A 17,926-nucleotide genomic window follows, 5' to 3' on the forward strand; every position below is an offset into this window, starting at 1 on the left:
CTCAGCGATTTTGCGCACTTTGGCAAGTCTGCCTGTCCGCCATGTAGCCAAAAGCAGCATTAGCCACTCTCCTTGCCTGACTTCATTCTTCCCTCCATTTCATCTTTTCAAATTCCATACGTTACAGGTCCCCAACACTCTCCACTATGTAGCCCCATGGAGCCATATTCCCCTGGTAAATAATATCCTTCTCAGTTTCATCCTCTACGCACACTACTTTGTTTAGCCCAGCAGAGTCATATTCTGTAGTTGTCTTGTCAAAAATATTGTCAATTAAATCCTCCATGATGGCACTTGCAGAGCAAAACTCCCTCCCCTCCTGCATCAGATTGCTAAAGGATGTAAAGGTCTGAGTCAGAGAACATGCTAGCCGTCAAAGCTGGGGATCTGGAAGTCTGTGGAACACCCAGGTCACGTGCAATTTTTCCCTGGCTCTCTCACACCCAATCAGAAGTGGAAAACAGACTGGACTCAGCAACTATAATGTGGGACGTCCCCAGTTTCCTGTATTTTGAACCATGTGATTAGCATATACTGCCTGCAGTTACAAAAGAGGTCAGGAAAGGAGGCGTTGTTCACTGCAATCGGAGAGGAGGGAAGAAGTTCAGTGAGATGCTTTGTTTAGAGATATTTGCATATAGTTACAAATATCACAGCAAGTGCTTAATTCGGAATCCATAGATGCTTTGATCAGCAAGCCACAGTTTGGGAAATAATGAATTGTAATGGAGCTTCCAGATGATCCTAAAGGGTGAATTAGAAGCAGGACATCGCCAGATCAGAAAACACAAGAGTGTAAAAGGCTCCGATCTCTGCCCATGCTTAAGCTCTGCATCCTAAACACTGGAAGCAGAGTTATGCTATGCAGATTTGTAATTTCTTATGAGATCATAAATCTCCTCATGGCTTTGACTAAGATCAGATGGAGGTGCTAAGTCTTACTTTGTGGCAGCGTTGTTTGAATAAAGAATCAAACATCCCACCAGATCCTTTTGAGGTACCATGTATCTGCTTGGATCTGTAGACTGATGTGATTTTATTTTATCTGAGGATGTCACTCATGGCTGGTGATGCCAAAGGAAAAGGTGTTTTGTGGGGAGGGATGGCATGAAACAGCTCCAGTCTCGGGGGCAGGGTCACTTTTTCAAATGATCTGAGGTCTGTTCATTTCACTGTTCTTCCTCCTCAAAAGTATTTGGAAGGTAAATTGAAGGAGCCTGAAAATTCATCACTCCTGATTTTGCTTTTTAAGACAATGTGATCTTTAATTGCATTTTAGCAAGGAATAATTATTGTTAAAGAAAAGCGATGTTAACACAAGATAACATTTGAAAGAAGAATGGAAAGCAAGGCAAAAGAATCAACCTGGTGCAAAAGGAGTTGAAATTTTGGTTCTCCTTCCTTCTCTGTGGTTTCTTTTCTCCTGACTCCTCCTGTCAGCCACAGCCAGCCTCTGCTTCAGGGCCCTGATCTTTTGGCTTTGCTCTCAGAAGCTGGTCAGTGAGCTTGCCAACTTCAGAGATTAATTCCTTGAAGCTGTTAAGAATCAGATGTTCTGGGGGAAGGGAAAAGAAAAACTGTATTGAGGGTAGCTAACATTAGTCCAACAAAACGGGAACCCACAAAAGGCCACAAAGAGTAGAAACTAGGGATGTACGAAAGTCACTTACCTTTCACGGATTATGTTGATGGGGGGGGAGGCGTTCCGTCCCTCCCCCTGGAATCCTCGCCAGGGGGGGAGGCGTTCCGTTCCTCCCCCCGGAATCCTCCATGGCTGGCTGTGCTCCGCAGCAGCTCCGCGGAGCAGCCAGCCAGACCAGAGCCATCCACAGCCAGATTTCCGGCCACGGAGGGCTCTGGGTAAAAAAAAAAAAACACGTATGCAAATGGCGGCTATGGCTGCCGCCATTTGCGTTCCTTATTATTGCCGTCTTAATCTATGTAAATATTTATGTAGACAAAGACAGCGAAAATAAAGAGGAACGCAAATAGCGTAGCGGGCGCTATTTGCATCCCTTTTTGATTCACCGTTTTAGCCTACGTAAATCTTTACGTAGGCTAAAATGTCGAATCAAAAAGGGATGCAAATAGCACCCACTGCACTATTTGCGTTCCCCTTTATTTTCGCCATCATAGTCTACGTAAATATTTACGTAGATTAAGACGGCAAAAATAAGAAACGCAAATGGCGGCGGCCATAGCCACCACCATTTGCGTACGCGGTTTTGTTTTGTTTTTTTAAACCCACCCAACCATGATAGGCTATGTAAAGTTTTACATAGCCTATCACGTCATGTTTTTTTTTTAAAAAAAAAAAAACCCTAGCGATGATAGGCTACGTAAATCTTTACGTAGCCTATCATGTCTTTTTTTTTTTTTTAACAAGCCTGGAAATGGCGGCGGCGGCAGCCAGTTGGAAGACCAGCCACTGCAGCCTCAACCGCCGCAACCACCGCCACAGCCGCCGCCACCCGGAAGATCCGCCCCAGGTAAGTCTCGTCCCGGGGGGGATCCACGGGGGGGCAGGGGGTGGCAGGCCATTCCGCCATGGAGTTCGGGGGGCCAAATGCACTGGCATTCAGCCTCACCAAGATCCATGGCGGAATTCTCTGACATCCCTAGTAGAAACAACAAAAATGGAGTACATGAGAACAAATATTTATTACTCCAGTGGGTTTTGGAGCATTATGTTTATAATTGTCGTTCAGCAAGGAAAATTCAAAACAAAGAAGGAGAGAGAGAGAGAATGCAGACCCAGCATACTCACACCCGAAAATGTCTTTGCTCTGAATTTTCCCCCAAGAAATGCCATTCTAAATAAAATGGTCCAAATCCCATTGGATGAATATACGTTTTCATTCATCCAATCATTTTTACTCTTGCTAAACTTAACATCAGTCAGGGCAAGGTTTAGGCAACCCATCTCAGATGGCAACACACTCTCAAAAGCTAGATAGTTTCTTTAAAATTAATCCACAGACCATGTCCATTCCTTTAAAAAGAAAAAGAAAATGCATACACATTCTCAATTATATTGGTTATTATTTATTTTTCCTTGTTTTTTTTATTGTACTAGGTTAAAATAAATCATTTCTGTGTGTCATTGCAATCTCTCTTATGGAAATTCTACCTGGAAGTTGTCACGGCCAGTGGTTAGTACAATGGCATTGGTTAGGATGACAGGTTCTTAGGATATTTTGCCATTATTTTGTGGCAACGAGGATGAGGCCTCATTTGTGTCTGTCTTACGCTGTCTCTTTCTGTAACACAGTTGCTAACGCCCATACTACACATTACATTATTCATGCTTTTTTAAAAAAATGGTTAAACGGGCCACTGTTATTTTGAAGGGAGTGCTGCCACAGGGCCCCAATCCAAAATGCACCCCTGGATTGGAGCCCTGCACCAGTTTCCTGCTCAGATATGTCCCAGCCAGCTGCTCTTTGCCCCTGAAGGTTCTCTTCGCTGCAAACTGCACCTTAAGGGGAAATAGCAGCAAAGGGCAGGCGTTTTCCTTCCAAAACTGGTGCAGGTTCTAATCCATGTCTGAAGCACCAAATAGGTGCTGTGAAGCTGTGTTCCCTCCAAAAGGAAAAGGAGCTGTTAAAGCACACTGTTAAAAAAAAATGCTTAAATAACTTAATGTGCCATTTGGCCCCAAGAGACAGAGCTGTGAAGCAGGAACTCCCAAATTTGAATCTTGCCTCTGCCATGAACACAGTAGGTAGCCTTCAGCAAATCAACACCCATCTCTCAGCCTCAGCCCTCCCATCCCATCCACAATAAGGAGACAATTAGCATAATTAGGGTGCAATCCTAAGCATGCTTAGACAGGAAAAAGTTCTACAACTCCCAGCATTTCTCTGCCAGCCATGCTGCCTGGGGAATGCTGGGAGCTGTAGGACTTCTTCTGTCTAAACATGCATGGGATTGTGCCCTTGCTGATCTAACTCACAGGGGTGTTGTTAGGATTACTCAAACAATATGAGCGAAATGCCTGGAACGCCATGAAAGCCCAACAAAAATGCTACATAAATAGTGAATGGTGGGTTTTGAGGTAAGTGGGTGCCTTCCTGGAGGGGGGCAGGGGGAGTCGTACCCACGGTCGTGTATGGCCTGGGCTTGAAATTTCCCAAGAGAACACAGATATTCCTGGAGAACTCTGGCATCACAGAGTGTGTGGGAATCTGATGAAAGAGGAGGCTGAGTTGGAGACTTTGGTTCAGACTGGGGAGAAGCACTCGTACTGTGTGGTATTGGAGAGACTTGCTGCCCTTCTGAGAAGGAAAAGGAAGCATCTTAGAATACATACATAACTTTCCTCCAAGTTTGAAGTCAAAGAATGAAATACATTCAGACTAACTATTGCTGCTTACCCCGCTGTACTGTGGGTCTAGGCCCAGAGGTGGCCTGGGATGGCATGTCCGGGCAGCAAGCTAGAAAAAAGAGAAGGACACTATGAGTCACTTGGCCTGATAGCCCACTCCACTCTTCCTCTCTCACTCTCAGGGACCTTTTTTATTTTACTCATTTTTATGGTTTCATCATGGGCAACTAGGGATGTCTGCCACTGAGAAAACCAGTCCTTTTTTGACCTGATGGAATTCTGTAGTGTGTACAACTCCATTTATGTTTGCAAGCCAAGCTGTGGGCTTTCTCCCAAAATCCAGGAACTCTTTTGTGCATTTTTTTCCCTATGGGTTCCACAATTTGAGCAAATTACAGAGCAATTTGCACAAATTTCTAGGCAATGTATGCAAATTTGGCCATAATTTGCACAAATTGCTCAAATCTGTGCAAATTGTGAAACCTGCAGTGGGGGGGATGCGCAAAATGCCTGGAAAATCCATGAACTGGCCAGACTCACTGCAGACTGAGTCGAGCGCTGCAGCAAGAACCAGAACCTAGGAAAACTCATCGAACTTCACCCTGTAAACAGATTTCTCTGGCATCCCTATGGGTAACAAGCTGCATCGGACAAACTGCAGAGCAATCCCATTTGGCTCCATGTGGAGCAGATGGGGTCTGGAGCTCCCTCAACACCTGCAAGCATGTTCCAATTGCTGGGATCATGCCCCTCCTCAACGCTAGATGCCAGCAGCACTGTGACCTTGGTGATCCTCACCCCAAAGAGAGAAATGGCATCGCTCCTAAGCCAGTGTTGGTTTTGAATTCTGAAATTTTGTCAAAACTTGGAACTGCATCAAATTTTGATTTAGCTCCAGTCTTCTGTCTGGGAAGAGAAGGTGTCTTTTGTTGTTTCTCAAGGTATAATTTTTGCCCACAAAGGTGATGTTTGTATAACCAAAGGTGCGGCAACATCACCCCAGCATTTGACCTGAGCTCTTACCCTACTAAATGACATAGTCAAAATGTGGAGGACAATACTTCTTGATTCACTGCCTCTGTGTGGGTTAGGGTAGGCTTTGGGACCAGTGCCTAGTATGGTTGCAAAGTGTAACCTCATTTTCCCTATCAGCAAATGCCCCCCGCCCCCTCAGCAATGCTGTGGGGTGGTGGAAACCATGAAACCTGGGCTCATAAAGTAAGTCTCTAAATATGAAAATGGAGGGAAGGGAGTCCAACAGTTATGGTCCACAAAGGTAGGTTATTTCTTAAAACCTGTCTCTAGCTGTGCAGTACAGGACTGAGAAGTAACTGTAGGCCTCTGTTATTGAGAGTTGGCCGACAAGCATCTGCTGATTGATAATTGAGGAGAAGGCAGAATGCTGTTGTTGCAGTCTTCCCTGGTCTTTTCTCAGCCTCCTCGGGTCCAATGCTGGCTCCAGGTTTCGGAGGGCCCTTGGGCAATGCACCCTCAATGGGCCTCTGAGTCTACCTTCTCACCACCATTGTCACCAGCTGCCACTGTTCCTCCTCTTTCCCATCACAGCTCTGTTTGCTTGCTTGACAGACAGAGACCCAGTGAGCAAGTAGGCCGTAGCATCTCCTGCTCCTCCTTCTCACCACCACCACCATTGTCTGGGCCAGAACAAGAGGCAGATGAACAAGCAAGTTGCAGTGCTGAAGGGGAGGAACAACTCCAGGGGCTATTGCCAGTGAGCCCCTGCTGGGATGATGGGGCCCTTGACAGGTGCCTAAGCATGCCTATCCTTGATGCTGGACCTACACAGGACCTCTCTTTTCCAGCTGTTCTTCTCCCTCTACACAGCTTCCACAGAACCTTTCTTCACAATCTCTCTCTCTCTCTCCTTTTTCCCAGTCCCTTCATAACCTCTCTCCTCTCTCAGAACCAACCCTTCTCCCATAGTTCTTCAGGGTCAAACTCCAGGCACTCCACCAGAGGGCTACACTGCACATTGTACAAAGTTTTTACCAGTCTCTAGTCTTGTGCCTTGGAGCAACCATTCCATCAGACTGCATCAGAGGGAGGAATGGGAAGCAGCAGGGCCTATTCCATCAGTTTGGCTGAGAGAGACCAGCTACCTTTGGCTCATTCTTAGTTTCTGTGACTTTCAGTGACTTTCAAAATTCCAAGACAACTTTTGAGGGGCAAACCTTTGAGATGCACGCTGGTTGTAGAATGAGCTCCCTAGACAGGTTTGCCTGGCATCCACGTTGCACTCTTTCCAGTGCCAGGTGAAGACCTTCTTATTTTCCCAGGAATTTTAGCATTTTAATCTTCTAGTCTTTTAGGTTTGCTGTTTTAAATTTGTTACTGTATTTTAAATCTCTGCATTGCTGCAGCTAGGCTTTATGCTGGTTGTACGTTTATACTATAGTTCTAATGCTTTTATATTCTGTATTGTTTTTATGCTGTACTTCTGGTTTTAATTTCTGTAGGGATGTTAGAGAATTCCGCCACGGATCCCAGGGGGGCCGAATTCTGAATTCTGGCCCCCCAGAATCTGTGATGGAACAGAGCCCCCCACCCCACCACCCGGCGAAAGCCCCGCGAAACGGACCCTACCTGGCTGCGGCTCCAGCTCCAGCTCTGGCGCCGGCAGCTCTGGCCGCTGCCAGGCTAGTGCAGCCGCAAATGGCGGCCATCGTAGCGGCCACCATTTGTGTCCCTACACCGGCCCGTGATAGCCTGCGTATATATTTACGTAGCCTATCATGGCTAAAGCAGGGACGCAAATGGTGTCCCCTATGCAGGAGCCTGGCAGCAGCCTGGCAGCGGCTGAAGGCCCCGCTGCGGGTTGGCCTGGCCAGCGGCTCCGTGGCCTAGCTGCGGAGCGGAGCCGGCTGGGCAGGATTCCGGGGGGGAGGAATGGATCACCTCCCCCCCATCGAGGATTCCAGGGGGAAGAACGGATCACCTCCCCCCACCTGCGGAACCCGGCGGAGCCAGGTAGGTGGGGGTTCGTACACCCTTAAATTTCTCTGAACCACCCAAAGGGCTTCAGCTATTGAACAATATAGAAATGTACTAAATAACTTTGACTTTTTGAAAGCTTTTAAATCTGAATTAGGAAATGATTCATTTGCGCCAAGTTTCATTTTAATTCTCCTGCCCTGTTGGTGCAGTGAATCTGCCCTTTCTCAAAGAGCACAGAAGGGGGCAGAGTTTTTAGGAACTGTGGGGGGTAGACAGCATCCCTACCTCCACTCCAAATTTGCACCAATGTAGAGTGGTGGCTAGTAAATAACAGAAATGGGTGCTGAGAAATTGGAGGTTTGTTCTCAGTTATGGGATAGAATAGGACTAGGGCCAAAAAGGGTTAGAGCAGAGCTGTGGAACCTCCTTCAGTCCAAGGGTCAGATTCAATTTTGGGGAAACTCATGGGTGCTGCATTCCAATGGTGGACAGGGGTGAAGGCAAAATGGGGTGAGACCAAAGGTAAAGGAGGCAGGGGCAATTAATGGAGGCTGGTGGCTCAGATTTTGGTGGGGCTGTGAATGCATTCTGGGATTCAGTCAAAACCAGCAAGAACACTGATGGAGCTATCCAAGGTGCTGAACCTATTAGGCTGAAATCACAGCCACCAGCCTCCTCTGGGGCCAACATATCAAAAGTGCAAGAATGTTTTAGGTTAAAACACATACTGCCAGTAACTAAGCTTGAAGAGACAACGGGAAAGGGCACAAAAGCTAAGAAAACACCGAACAATTGGTGGTCAGGGGAAAGGCGGTGAGACCAGGGGAACAGGCAGTGCCTTCTGGGGAACCGCAGAAGGCCATATTGGGACCACCGGACATGGCTAAATCCCTCAGTGTGTTCATTTGGAACAGGGGAGATGGCTGCCTTTTTCAGCAGCAGCTGTGTGTTTGCCAGAAGGGCCAGTCTGGGTCAAACACCTGTGTGCAATACTGAGTGAAATCACAAAAGCCAGGGAAAGGCTGGGCAGGACTTCAGCTGCTCAGAGAGTGCCCCGCATAGGTTCTTGGCCCACATCATGTACCTCAGAAGCAGAATAAGTTATGCAAATATATCCAAATGGTGCAGTAGTTTGATCATCATCCTTATTCAAGCACAGAGTATGAATAGTCCCATGACAGAACGAATTCTGGTTTGTTTATTTATTTATTCTTTAATGTTCAAAATTTCATGTCACCTAGGGATGTGCAGAGCAACCCCACCCTGAATGCCAGGGTAATTAATTAAATTTTGTATGTGTGTTTACACACACTCATGCACACACACACATGCACAAACTAATGAGAGACCCTGTCATGACCTCTGGGCCTCAGCCCTTCCAGTGTGTAGCAGAGGATACTGATGAGGATGAGGCACAGCTATACCCCTGGGGTTCCTCTAGGCTCTAACTCACCTCCATCTCCCTAGCCCTGCAGAAGTCTTGAGCATTCCCCACTACACGTCTTTAACAATCTAGTCAGCTCCTCCAGGAGGGGCAGAGCTGACCATACTACAGGTTTTGTCACACTACTTAAGGCTTCAGTTTGCATTGGCTCCCTGCTGAAACAATATCTACCTATTGTCATAGAAGGGGAGAGTTCCTGCCAGCGGTACCCACTTGGAGCTATTCAAGGTCCTCTGCCTTCGTGTTGCCTTTCGTACCTTGACCCGTGTACTCTGACCTGGCTGGGCTTACTGGACAGGACTTTACCTGCATTGATCTGACTGACATGACATGCTACCAGCTTCCCTTGAAAGACTCAAGACACCACAGAGCAGGACAGAACCTCGGCAATGTGGTTGCCCACATGCACCTGGTGGTAATGGCTGACAGAAGCTACTAACTCATGGGAGAACAATGCTGTTACTTGCTCTTTGCCAGTCCCTTCAACGGGATCAGCTTTCATCGAAGGTCTGCCATGCTCCATCATTGCAGACTTGTAAGAAGGCCTTGAAAACATATTATTTAACCTTGGCCTCCTCGTGATATGACTGCTATTGTTGCTGGTACTGATGTTAATGTTGTTGCTGGTTTTGTTGTCGGCTTTTATTGTTGCTTTTATTGTTTTTATGTTTTATCACTTTTAATATTTTAACTGTTTTTATGTGTTTTATTGCTGTAAGCTGCCTGAGGAGGGCTTCTGCCCTGAAAGGTAGCCAAGAAATATTTTAAATAAATAAACAAACAAACAAATGTAACCTTAAAGTGACAAAAGAATTTCTGCACATTCTCATGGTATTCTCTGCAAGGCAGAGTTGCTACATTTTTAAGCTGGGTATTTCATCCAGCCCTGATGCGCTCGGTGTCATTTCAGGGCTGCTAAGGCTTTGCCTGTGTAGAAGCAGCCAAAATCAAGCCTTCAAAGAATTTGGTTCCAGATTTCAATAATTTTTCTATCATCATTAAATCTAAAACATTGGAATTATTGCTGTTTCCTGATGCCACACTCCTCATTTCAAACACTGAAGTTTCTTTATTTTGCTTTGTGGCTCAGTGGTTTCTCACTTTGAGAAGTTTATCACATTTTGTTTAAAATGGTCTATGGTGTGGATTTAAAATTTGCATAAAAATGAATCTCTTCCCATTGCTTTCCTGCATCCACGATATTCACACATGGCATGAATAGCAAAAGAGAAAGCATGCTGTATGATGCCATGCATGAAAACATTCTCAGAAGAACAAGGGAATGGAAGAGGCTGGAATCACAGACCTTAGCAGAGATAACTTGTGGCTAGAAATTCCCACATTCATCAGACCATCAACTGCACCATCCCCATGAACAAACTCACATTGCACATCGATGTTCAGTTCTTCTGACTCGCTGCTTCCAATTCCATTTGCAGAGTTACATTTGTAACTACCAGAATGATCCTGCCCCACATTGGGGAATTCAACTGTATCTGTGTTCCAGTGATGCATATACTGATGGTTCTTATACCAATTGTATGCATAAACAGCTGGGTTGCTGCTGTTGTATATACACTGCAGGGAAAGTTTCATTCCCTCTCGGACTGTCGGCCCAGGTGTGGCTTTCAACTTAACTCCTTTGGGAGCATCTGAAATAAGCAGAAATTCACAATTACAAACAACAATAGAAGTCAGATATGCTGTATTTAAAAGAGAAAAAAAAAGCCAAGAGAAACCAAGCTTGAGTTCCAGGAACCAAAATAGGGGTCATCCATCTCAGCTGTGTCCTGCCAGCCAGCCCAATTTTAACATCACCTCTTGTACTTAGCTGGGTACCCAAATACTCCCTCTCCCCCCCCACCTCTCTATCTCTGCCTATTTCATAAAATCTGGAGATGTGTTCTATTCTTGTCTCCCCCCCGCCCCGCTTTTTAATGGAAATGGCAGCCTGATTTTTCTTTCACTGTGACCCCCATCCATTTTAAAGATCTCAACCAGTGCCTGGAACTAGTAATGGAGGCTAACAAATTAATACAGACAAAACTGAGGTGCTCCTAGACTACAGAATAACTAATCCAGCAATAGGAATTCAGCCAGTGCTGGGGTGGGTAGCAGTGCCCTTGAAAGCATCCAGTGTGGATCTGTGCATAAAGCATAAGAAGTTCATCTTAGATACTTCTAATTGTTCTGAATATATTATTGCAAAACTCACCATCCCAGCAAAGAACTTTCCTTTGAACTTAATTGCATTCACACATACTTAAAGCTCTAAGCCCACAAGAACCAGATCTTCCGGTGTAGCTTATCAAAGTAGGGCTGCAATCCTGCGTGCACTTAACTGGGGGTAAGGACTCTTCGAAAACAGTGGGACTGACTTCTGAGCAAATGTGCAGAGGGTTGTAATGTAACTATTTTTCTCAGCTCAGCTTTCTTTTCAGACCCCGGCAAAGTGCCCAGCTCCTTCCAGCCCCATGGTACACTCACATTTCACATCCAGTTGCCTGCTTCTCTGGGATACCTCTGACCCATTCTGGTTGTTCAGCGAGCATGTCAGCATTTTCCCGTGGTCCTCCCAAGATGGCTCGAAGTCCAGCACAGTCTTCATTATTCTGTTTTGAAAAGTCATTTTTTGAGGAGCCAAACGATCCTCCTCTAAGCCCTTGAGAGTCAGCCTCAGTGGCTGATCAAGGCATTGGTAATTCACAGAGCAGGTCACCGTGGTTTTCTTCTGTTCTTCAAAGACTAGGGAGCCTTGGAAGTTTCCAGAGAAAGCTTCCAACTTGGGTACTGGAGGTGACTCTGCAGCCCCAAAAGAGAAAATAGGAGGCCATGATTAACTGAAAATCCAGTTGGGCCTGTTGTTTTTAACTTCAGCACAGATGCAAAGACCTTGGCTATTCATCCAACAGCCCTTAACAGTCAGCCTCAGTGGCTGGTCAAGGCCATGGTAAATCACTGAACAGGTCACCTTGATTTCCTACTATTCTTCGAAGCCTTGGAAGCTTCCACAGAAAGCTTCCATTTTGGGTGACTCTGCAGCCCCACAAGAGAAAATAGGAGGCCACGGTTACAGGGAAATGCTGACAGAAATTTGGGCCTATTCTTTTTAACTTCAGCACAGACACAAAGACCTTGATTCCACATCCAAACATGTCAGAAATTCCTCCCTATCCAGACGTTACCTCCATACTCTTGGTTGTGACACATCATAGCGCAGGAATAGGGATGGGTGAGAATTTCATTTCAGTTTGGTTTTGATAGGAATTTACCAACATTCAGAAAGTTCTGCATATTTTGGACAAAAAAGAACTTCAGTGTGTTTTTTTAAAAAGAAAAAATGTATGTGAGTGAAACCAAAACTGACAGATTCACGAGTGAGATTTTAGTTTCAGTTCAGCCTTGATAGGAATTTAAGAAAATTTGCAAAGTTCTTCATATTCGAAAGAGAAATAACTTGAGACATTAAAAGTTCAAAAGCAAGAGAAAATGAAACTGACAGATTCGCCCGTCCTAACCTGGAACTATAGGAGATATTGTTCCTTCATTCTCCAGCGGTGCATATGGGCACATTTTCCACTGGATTCCTGCACTGTCCCTCACTGAATGAGAGGATCCTGACTGGGGGGTGGGGGAGAGAGAGAGATGGAGGAAATGCTCCTAGTGCAGCCTAACCTCCTCTCCCATGCTTCATAGGCAACCCATCTTTCGTGGCAGTAGGAAAGTGGATTTCAAGCTCATGGTATTCTTAAATCATTCTTCTGCCCAGAATGTGTAATTTTAGTTTAATGGTGCTGTCTGACTGTCTGAAACAACAAATCATAGGTTAACTCTGAGTTGTTTAACCCCCAAGCAAGCCAGAGTGCCTGGGCTCAGACATCACACTCACAACCTATGAAAGGGGGAATCGTAGGTTGTTCAATGAAAGCAGAAGTGAGAAGTAAACGAGAGGCAGTGCGCTCGCTTGCTCCCGGGCCTGCCAGACAACCCGTGGTTTAAACAACCCATCATTTTTTGTGACATCCAAACCAGCTCAGTATACAGTGCAAGGTGTGAATGGCATATTAACGGAATAAAAGAAGGAGCCAGATGCAGTGGCCCTAAGACAAGACATCTTGACTGAATGGAACTAGTCGCAAAGTATAAGGAAATGGAAAGGAATCCATGGATGTCCTTTAATTACCAGCTTGCAGTTTGCTGTTAATCCACTGGCAATATATCCTTCTGCTGAATCGGTAGCAGGGAAGTTAGATCAGCCTATTGTGGCTCTGTAGGCCACCCTCTTTTCCCTTTCTGGAATTTAGAAGATGTTTCACTGTCAGCAATAACATCCAGGCACCATTTGTCCATGAAAGGTTGCTGGTGCAAACCTGGCTGATGAGACTCTGATATGGAAGGTTTTATGTCCTAACTAAAGAACCCCATTTGCCTGGGATGAAGTGGGAACAAAAGGTGATCTGCAAAAGTCTTACCTTCAACAGTAACAGTAGCTTCAACTATCCACCTATCTTGCTTGTTTCCAGCTGAGGCATAAAGTCGTGCTCCATATTTGCCAGTGTCATTTTTCTTGAGTTGGGAAATCTTCAAACTGCAGTTTCCATTATTTAAGTCACCTACAAAGTTAACCCGACCCTGAAAGTGAGGAGTATTTGGGATCTGATGGTAACTGGAGATCAAATTGCTCTTGTGCAACATGATTCCGGTAAAGTCTTTCAGGTTGTCATCATAAGAAGGATCAAAATACCAAACTAGGGAGATGTTTGTGAGGGGTTGATTATTATAGAATTTTTCAAACTGGCATGGAATCAACACACAGGATCCTTCCCAGGATTGCACAGACTTCGGGTTTATGATCGGTGGGGGCCACTTACATAGGAAACCTGAAATGGGGAAGCACATAAGGTCTTTCAGACAGCTGCTCTTCTCTCACAACAATGAGCGAATATTACAAATACATCAAAATCCTCCAGTGCTCTCGCTCTCTCTCTCTCTCTCTCTCTCTCTCTCTCTCTCTCTCTCTCATTCACAGCAAACTTGCAATCCTTGCCCAAGGATTTCTCACCACTCAGAAGTGGGAAACAATTATCTATCATATATCCATGCCATGACCAAGACCCAGAGCATCTCAACATTCATCTCAACACAGAGGCTTTGAACATCCATTCTTCACACTGCTGCCCCCCTCCTCTATCTATCTATCTATCTATCTATCTATCTATCTATCTATCTATCTGAAAGGAGTTTTTGACATGGTTTGGAGCCTGGCAAGTAGATTGCATTTGGGGGGAGGGGGGAGAATCCAACAGTCCCATCAGGCATTCACATGCCCTTGGATTTATTTCAGTTACCTCCTTTTACCTCTGCCTCAATGAGACATATTATTTTCAATTTAACCTCTCATTGTTGCCCCTTAATTTTGCCCCCCAGCCCATTCTACTTTTTTTGTGCAGTGGAGTAAGGGCCAAGCTACATGTGACATTTATTGTGCGCTGCAATTAACATGCACATCTTTTGTTCCATAAATATCTGCCATGATGAAGCACTCTTGAAACCATTGGGTTGGAGATGGAGAATTTACCTCTTTCTCTCTCTGCCAGAATGCTGACAAAAATCACCCCCCACAAGGTGCTGTTTGCAGTTCAAGGGACATTGCTGTTTGTACAATGGACTTGAGCTGCAAATAGCACCTTCGGAGAGGTGATTCTTGTCTGGCCTGTGGCAGAGAGAAAAGGTCTTAAACATCCCCACTTTGCATGCAGCAATGGCTGCTCAGGCTTCCCGTGGCTGCTATTTACACAACAACAACAACAACAACAACAACAACAACAAGTATTCTTGCAATTCATGTCACAGTCATGTTTGGCCCTAGGTCCCAGTGAGGGCAGCAGGAATGATCCCAGATTAAACATATTGGAGGACTTTGGTTTATTTTTCCATGAGACTTCTAGTAGGATCTTGGCTCCCTCCTTCCCATAAAACAAAGAGAGCAGAGGAAGTACTTGATATGGTTCAACCTGCTTTTGCCATCCTGGTCCAAAACGGTATTTCTTCCCTTACCTTGAAGAAAGAACAGCCAAAAGAAATGCCTCATTGTGGCGTTATGCAACTGCCAAACCTAGGATAGATAAGCAGATGATCAATTAAAGCCACCCCTTACTGATATTTTGATTTATCAAAAATGAGATGCTTATCGCCAAATTGTGGGAAGGTGGTGTTTATGGAGAAGTGCCAGTTAAGATGGGCTGTAGCTCACTGGGCCAGCAAGTGCCTACTGCAACTTCCCTTATGTCAAAATTCATTCCTTTGCCTTATCCATCCCCCATAAAGTCCTGGCAATTTCATCCACATGTCAGGCAGCGATGGCACAAGAAATCAATACTGAGGAGAGCACAGAAGAGTCAAAGTCCATTTGGAGGACAGTGAACTAAAAAGTGAACTAAAAAGTGCCTTTCCTACAAGTAAACACAGGGTCACAGCAATAGGGGTGAGCTTAGGGATCTACAGATTTTGTAAAATCCATTCTGTCTGCATTTCACAGATTGACAGGTACCTTTAGTTCTGCTATCCACTCATTGACAGAATCAGATTTTTTACGGTTTCCCAAATTTGTGCAGATGGATGCAAATTTGCATGCATTTTGGTGATAAGCAAATTTGCACATGTGAAAATGCACAAATCCCCCCCAAATGCAGAAATCCCCCCAAAATGCATGAAATCCCCCCCATGCACATGTTCATACTTCAGCCAATGGCGTAAATTAGCATTTTCAGCTGTTGTTTTTTGTTGTTTGTTTTACATATTTTTCTATGACTAAATTTGCATAAAATTCTGGAAAGTTTAAAAAAAAAAAAAAAAAAGGCCACAAGTCCTCAGAATCTGTGCAACTCAGGAAAAGCTGATCCTCTATGGAATCCTCTGTTCGGATTCATAGAAATCCGAACTCATATGATTCCGTTGCGGATTTCTCCAATATCCTTAGGTGAGCTATGGAGCATTTGCCCTTGGCCTCCCCACCCACCACCCCAGCACCAATAAGATTAGCCAATCTGGGAATCCTGTGTCCCCTGCACCCATTTTTTCATTAAAACCCCTACTTTGCATGCATATTTGTAACTTCAAATGTTATAATATTTTCTTTAAAAAAATATAAACACATAACACAAACAAACCCAACCAAAGTTTAGAACATGTAAATTCCACATGTACATTCTATATTATACATTTATCCCATATATAGGATGATGATATACATTTGCCCCCCATATGATTCCAAGATCCAAAGATCATTTGAAGTACATGAGAGGATCTTTCCAAAAGGATGAAATTGGGGGAGGGATGGCTTTATTGACATGTGAAAGAAATGGAAGTCTCAGGTCAGAAAGCACATCCTGCTTTACTCTTCCTTTAATTCAGTTGTGGGCAGTGTGTGGCCTTCCAGATGTTTTGGCCTAGAACTCCCATCAGCCTTGGCCAGTAAAGCTAGTGATGAGGGATGGTGGGAGTTGTAGGCCAAAACATCTGGAGAGCTACTATTCTCCCATCCCTGTTCTAATTAGTCTGCTGTGGTGTGTTAATGTCTCCATGAGTGCTATTTGCAAAACCTTAAGAACCATTTTTCAACTGAATAGCCTACTGCCAGTTTCCAGTTTCTCTGTATTTCCATTCTAGCCTTGGGGATAGGGGGACAGGGGACAGGGTCCTTGTGAAAGATTCTGTTTGGGGGGATCCACACAAAACATTGAGTCACTTAGCACGTTTCCTTGGTATTTACTTCAGTTATAGGGACACAGAATGTCACCAGCCTAGCCTTCAGCTCTCTTCCAAATGGACATTTTTGATGTCACTTAAGTAATTCCACAGGGGCCATTGCTCTGTGGGAAAGAACATGCTTCGCACCACACGCAGGGGAACTCAAGTTCAGCCCCTGACATCTCCATGTTGGGCTGGCTAAGAGCCCTGCCTGAAACCCTGAATATCTGCTACCAGTCCATGTAGGCAATGCTGAGCAAAATGGAATGATGATCTGACTCAGTATAAGGCTGCTTCCAGTGTTCATAAACATGCACAAATGTTACATCAAAGAGTAGCTCTCCACATTTCCAGAGACATGTGTGAGAAGAACAGGGTCCAACAGAAATCAGAGACCCTGTTTATTATTTCTGTCTAATATTACTACCCTGCCCTTCTATCAAATTATAATCTATGTGGCTAACAAAAGCCACATAACTAATAAATGCACAATAACATAACCACAAAAACACAACATCGCCGAGCTCATCTAAAAGCAGGAGTCAAAAGCAGAGTAGCAGCAGTCAATTAAAAGCAGCATTCAGGAAAAGATCCAGCAGAAATAAAACTTTAAAATATTCTTTGGATAAAGGGTTGACACTTTCTTCTCTTTTTTTGACTGATCACATCATTCTCTCCTCTTCCTTTAACATTAGGCAGATGATGTTTAAACCCAGCATGGGGAAAATGCAACAGAGAATGCTTCACTTCGTAAAGCTGAGCAGGTGAAGATGCTGTTCAATGCCACCAAAGCAAAGTTAAACACGTAAAGAGGTTGGTATCAAAAGGTTTGGCACACTGCCAGTGCCGAGAAGGTAAAATACTAACATAGGCTTCTAAAAAGACAATCATGCATTTTACATGATTTGGCAGCCTTTTATTTCTTTCACAAACATATTGGAAAACAGTGGTATACCACCTGCCATTGATACACAAAACTGGAAAATGTAATCATTGGTTCAATTCTCATTGGTAATCTGACTATACATGTAGTGCCATGTTTTAGTGATTTTGATGTAGTTATTTTATTGTGGAAATCTGTAACAGAAAAATGAGAACCATAAGAATGTGTAATCCACTTTCTGTTCTTTTGTACATTTACAGTAAAGCATTTAAAACTTTAAAAAAGAAAGGAAGAAAAAAGACGCAACCCTGTGCATGGTTCACAACTTGCCTAGCCCCTGAATGTGCCTCATTTTCTAGGAATCAGCCATTCATTTTCTCAGCAGTGTCGCAAGGGGCAAAGATGCCAGCAGATCTTTGGAACTCACCTTCTCAGATGCTTGCCGTTCTGACTGCTAACCCTGCCAGCACGTCCTCCGTGAAGACCAGGAAGACAGATTCTCAAAGCTCAGCATCTGTCACAGTAACTTCCCTCTTGCCACACTGAGTGGACAGCACAGGATCTGTGC

General features: G+C 44.5%; 1 protein-coding gene across 2 annotated transcripts; it reads right to left on the bottom strand.

The window, feature by feature from the left end:
• On the bottom strand, positions 1–17,814 carry LOC146337850 (B-cell receptor CD22-like). Of its 2 annotated transcripts, XM_084815355.1 has the most exons (8): positions 17,786–17,814; positions 14,784–14,841; positions 13,199–13,606; positions 11,214–11,528; positions 10,112–10,378; positions 4,377–4,436; positions 4,100–4,277; positions 1–1,555 (listed from the first exon to the last, which is right to left on the bottom strand). In XM_084815355.1, the coding sequence occupies exons 2-8, from the start codon at positions 14,815–14,817 to the stop codon at positions 1,540–1,542; spliced, it is 1,278 nt and encodes a 425-aa protein (XP_084671481.1). In that variant the 5' UTR covers positions 14,818–14,841; positions 17,786–17,814; the 3' UTR covers positions 1–1,539. The 2 variants fall into 2 exon arrangements, with proteins under 2 accessions (XP_084671481.1, XP_084671482.1); XM_084815356.1 differs by lacking the exon at positions 4,100–4,277 and having other exon boundaries at positions 1,243–1,555.
• Between the last annotated feature and the right edge of the window lie 112 nt (positions 17,815–17,926).

The sequence above is a fragment of the Heloderma suspectum genome, chromosome 10 (genome assembly GCF_057233095.1).
Source record: "Heloderma suspectum isolate Gila_16-S chromosome 10, 16-S_ref, whole genome shotgun sequence".
Lineage (NCBI taxonomy): Eukaryota > Metazoa > Chordata > Lepidosauria > Squamata > Helodermatidae > Heloderma > Heloderma suspectum.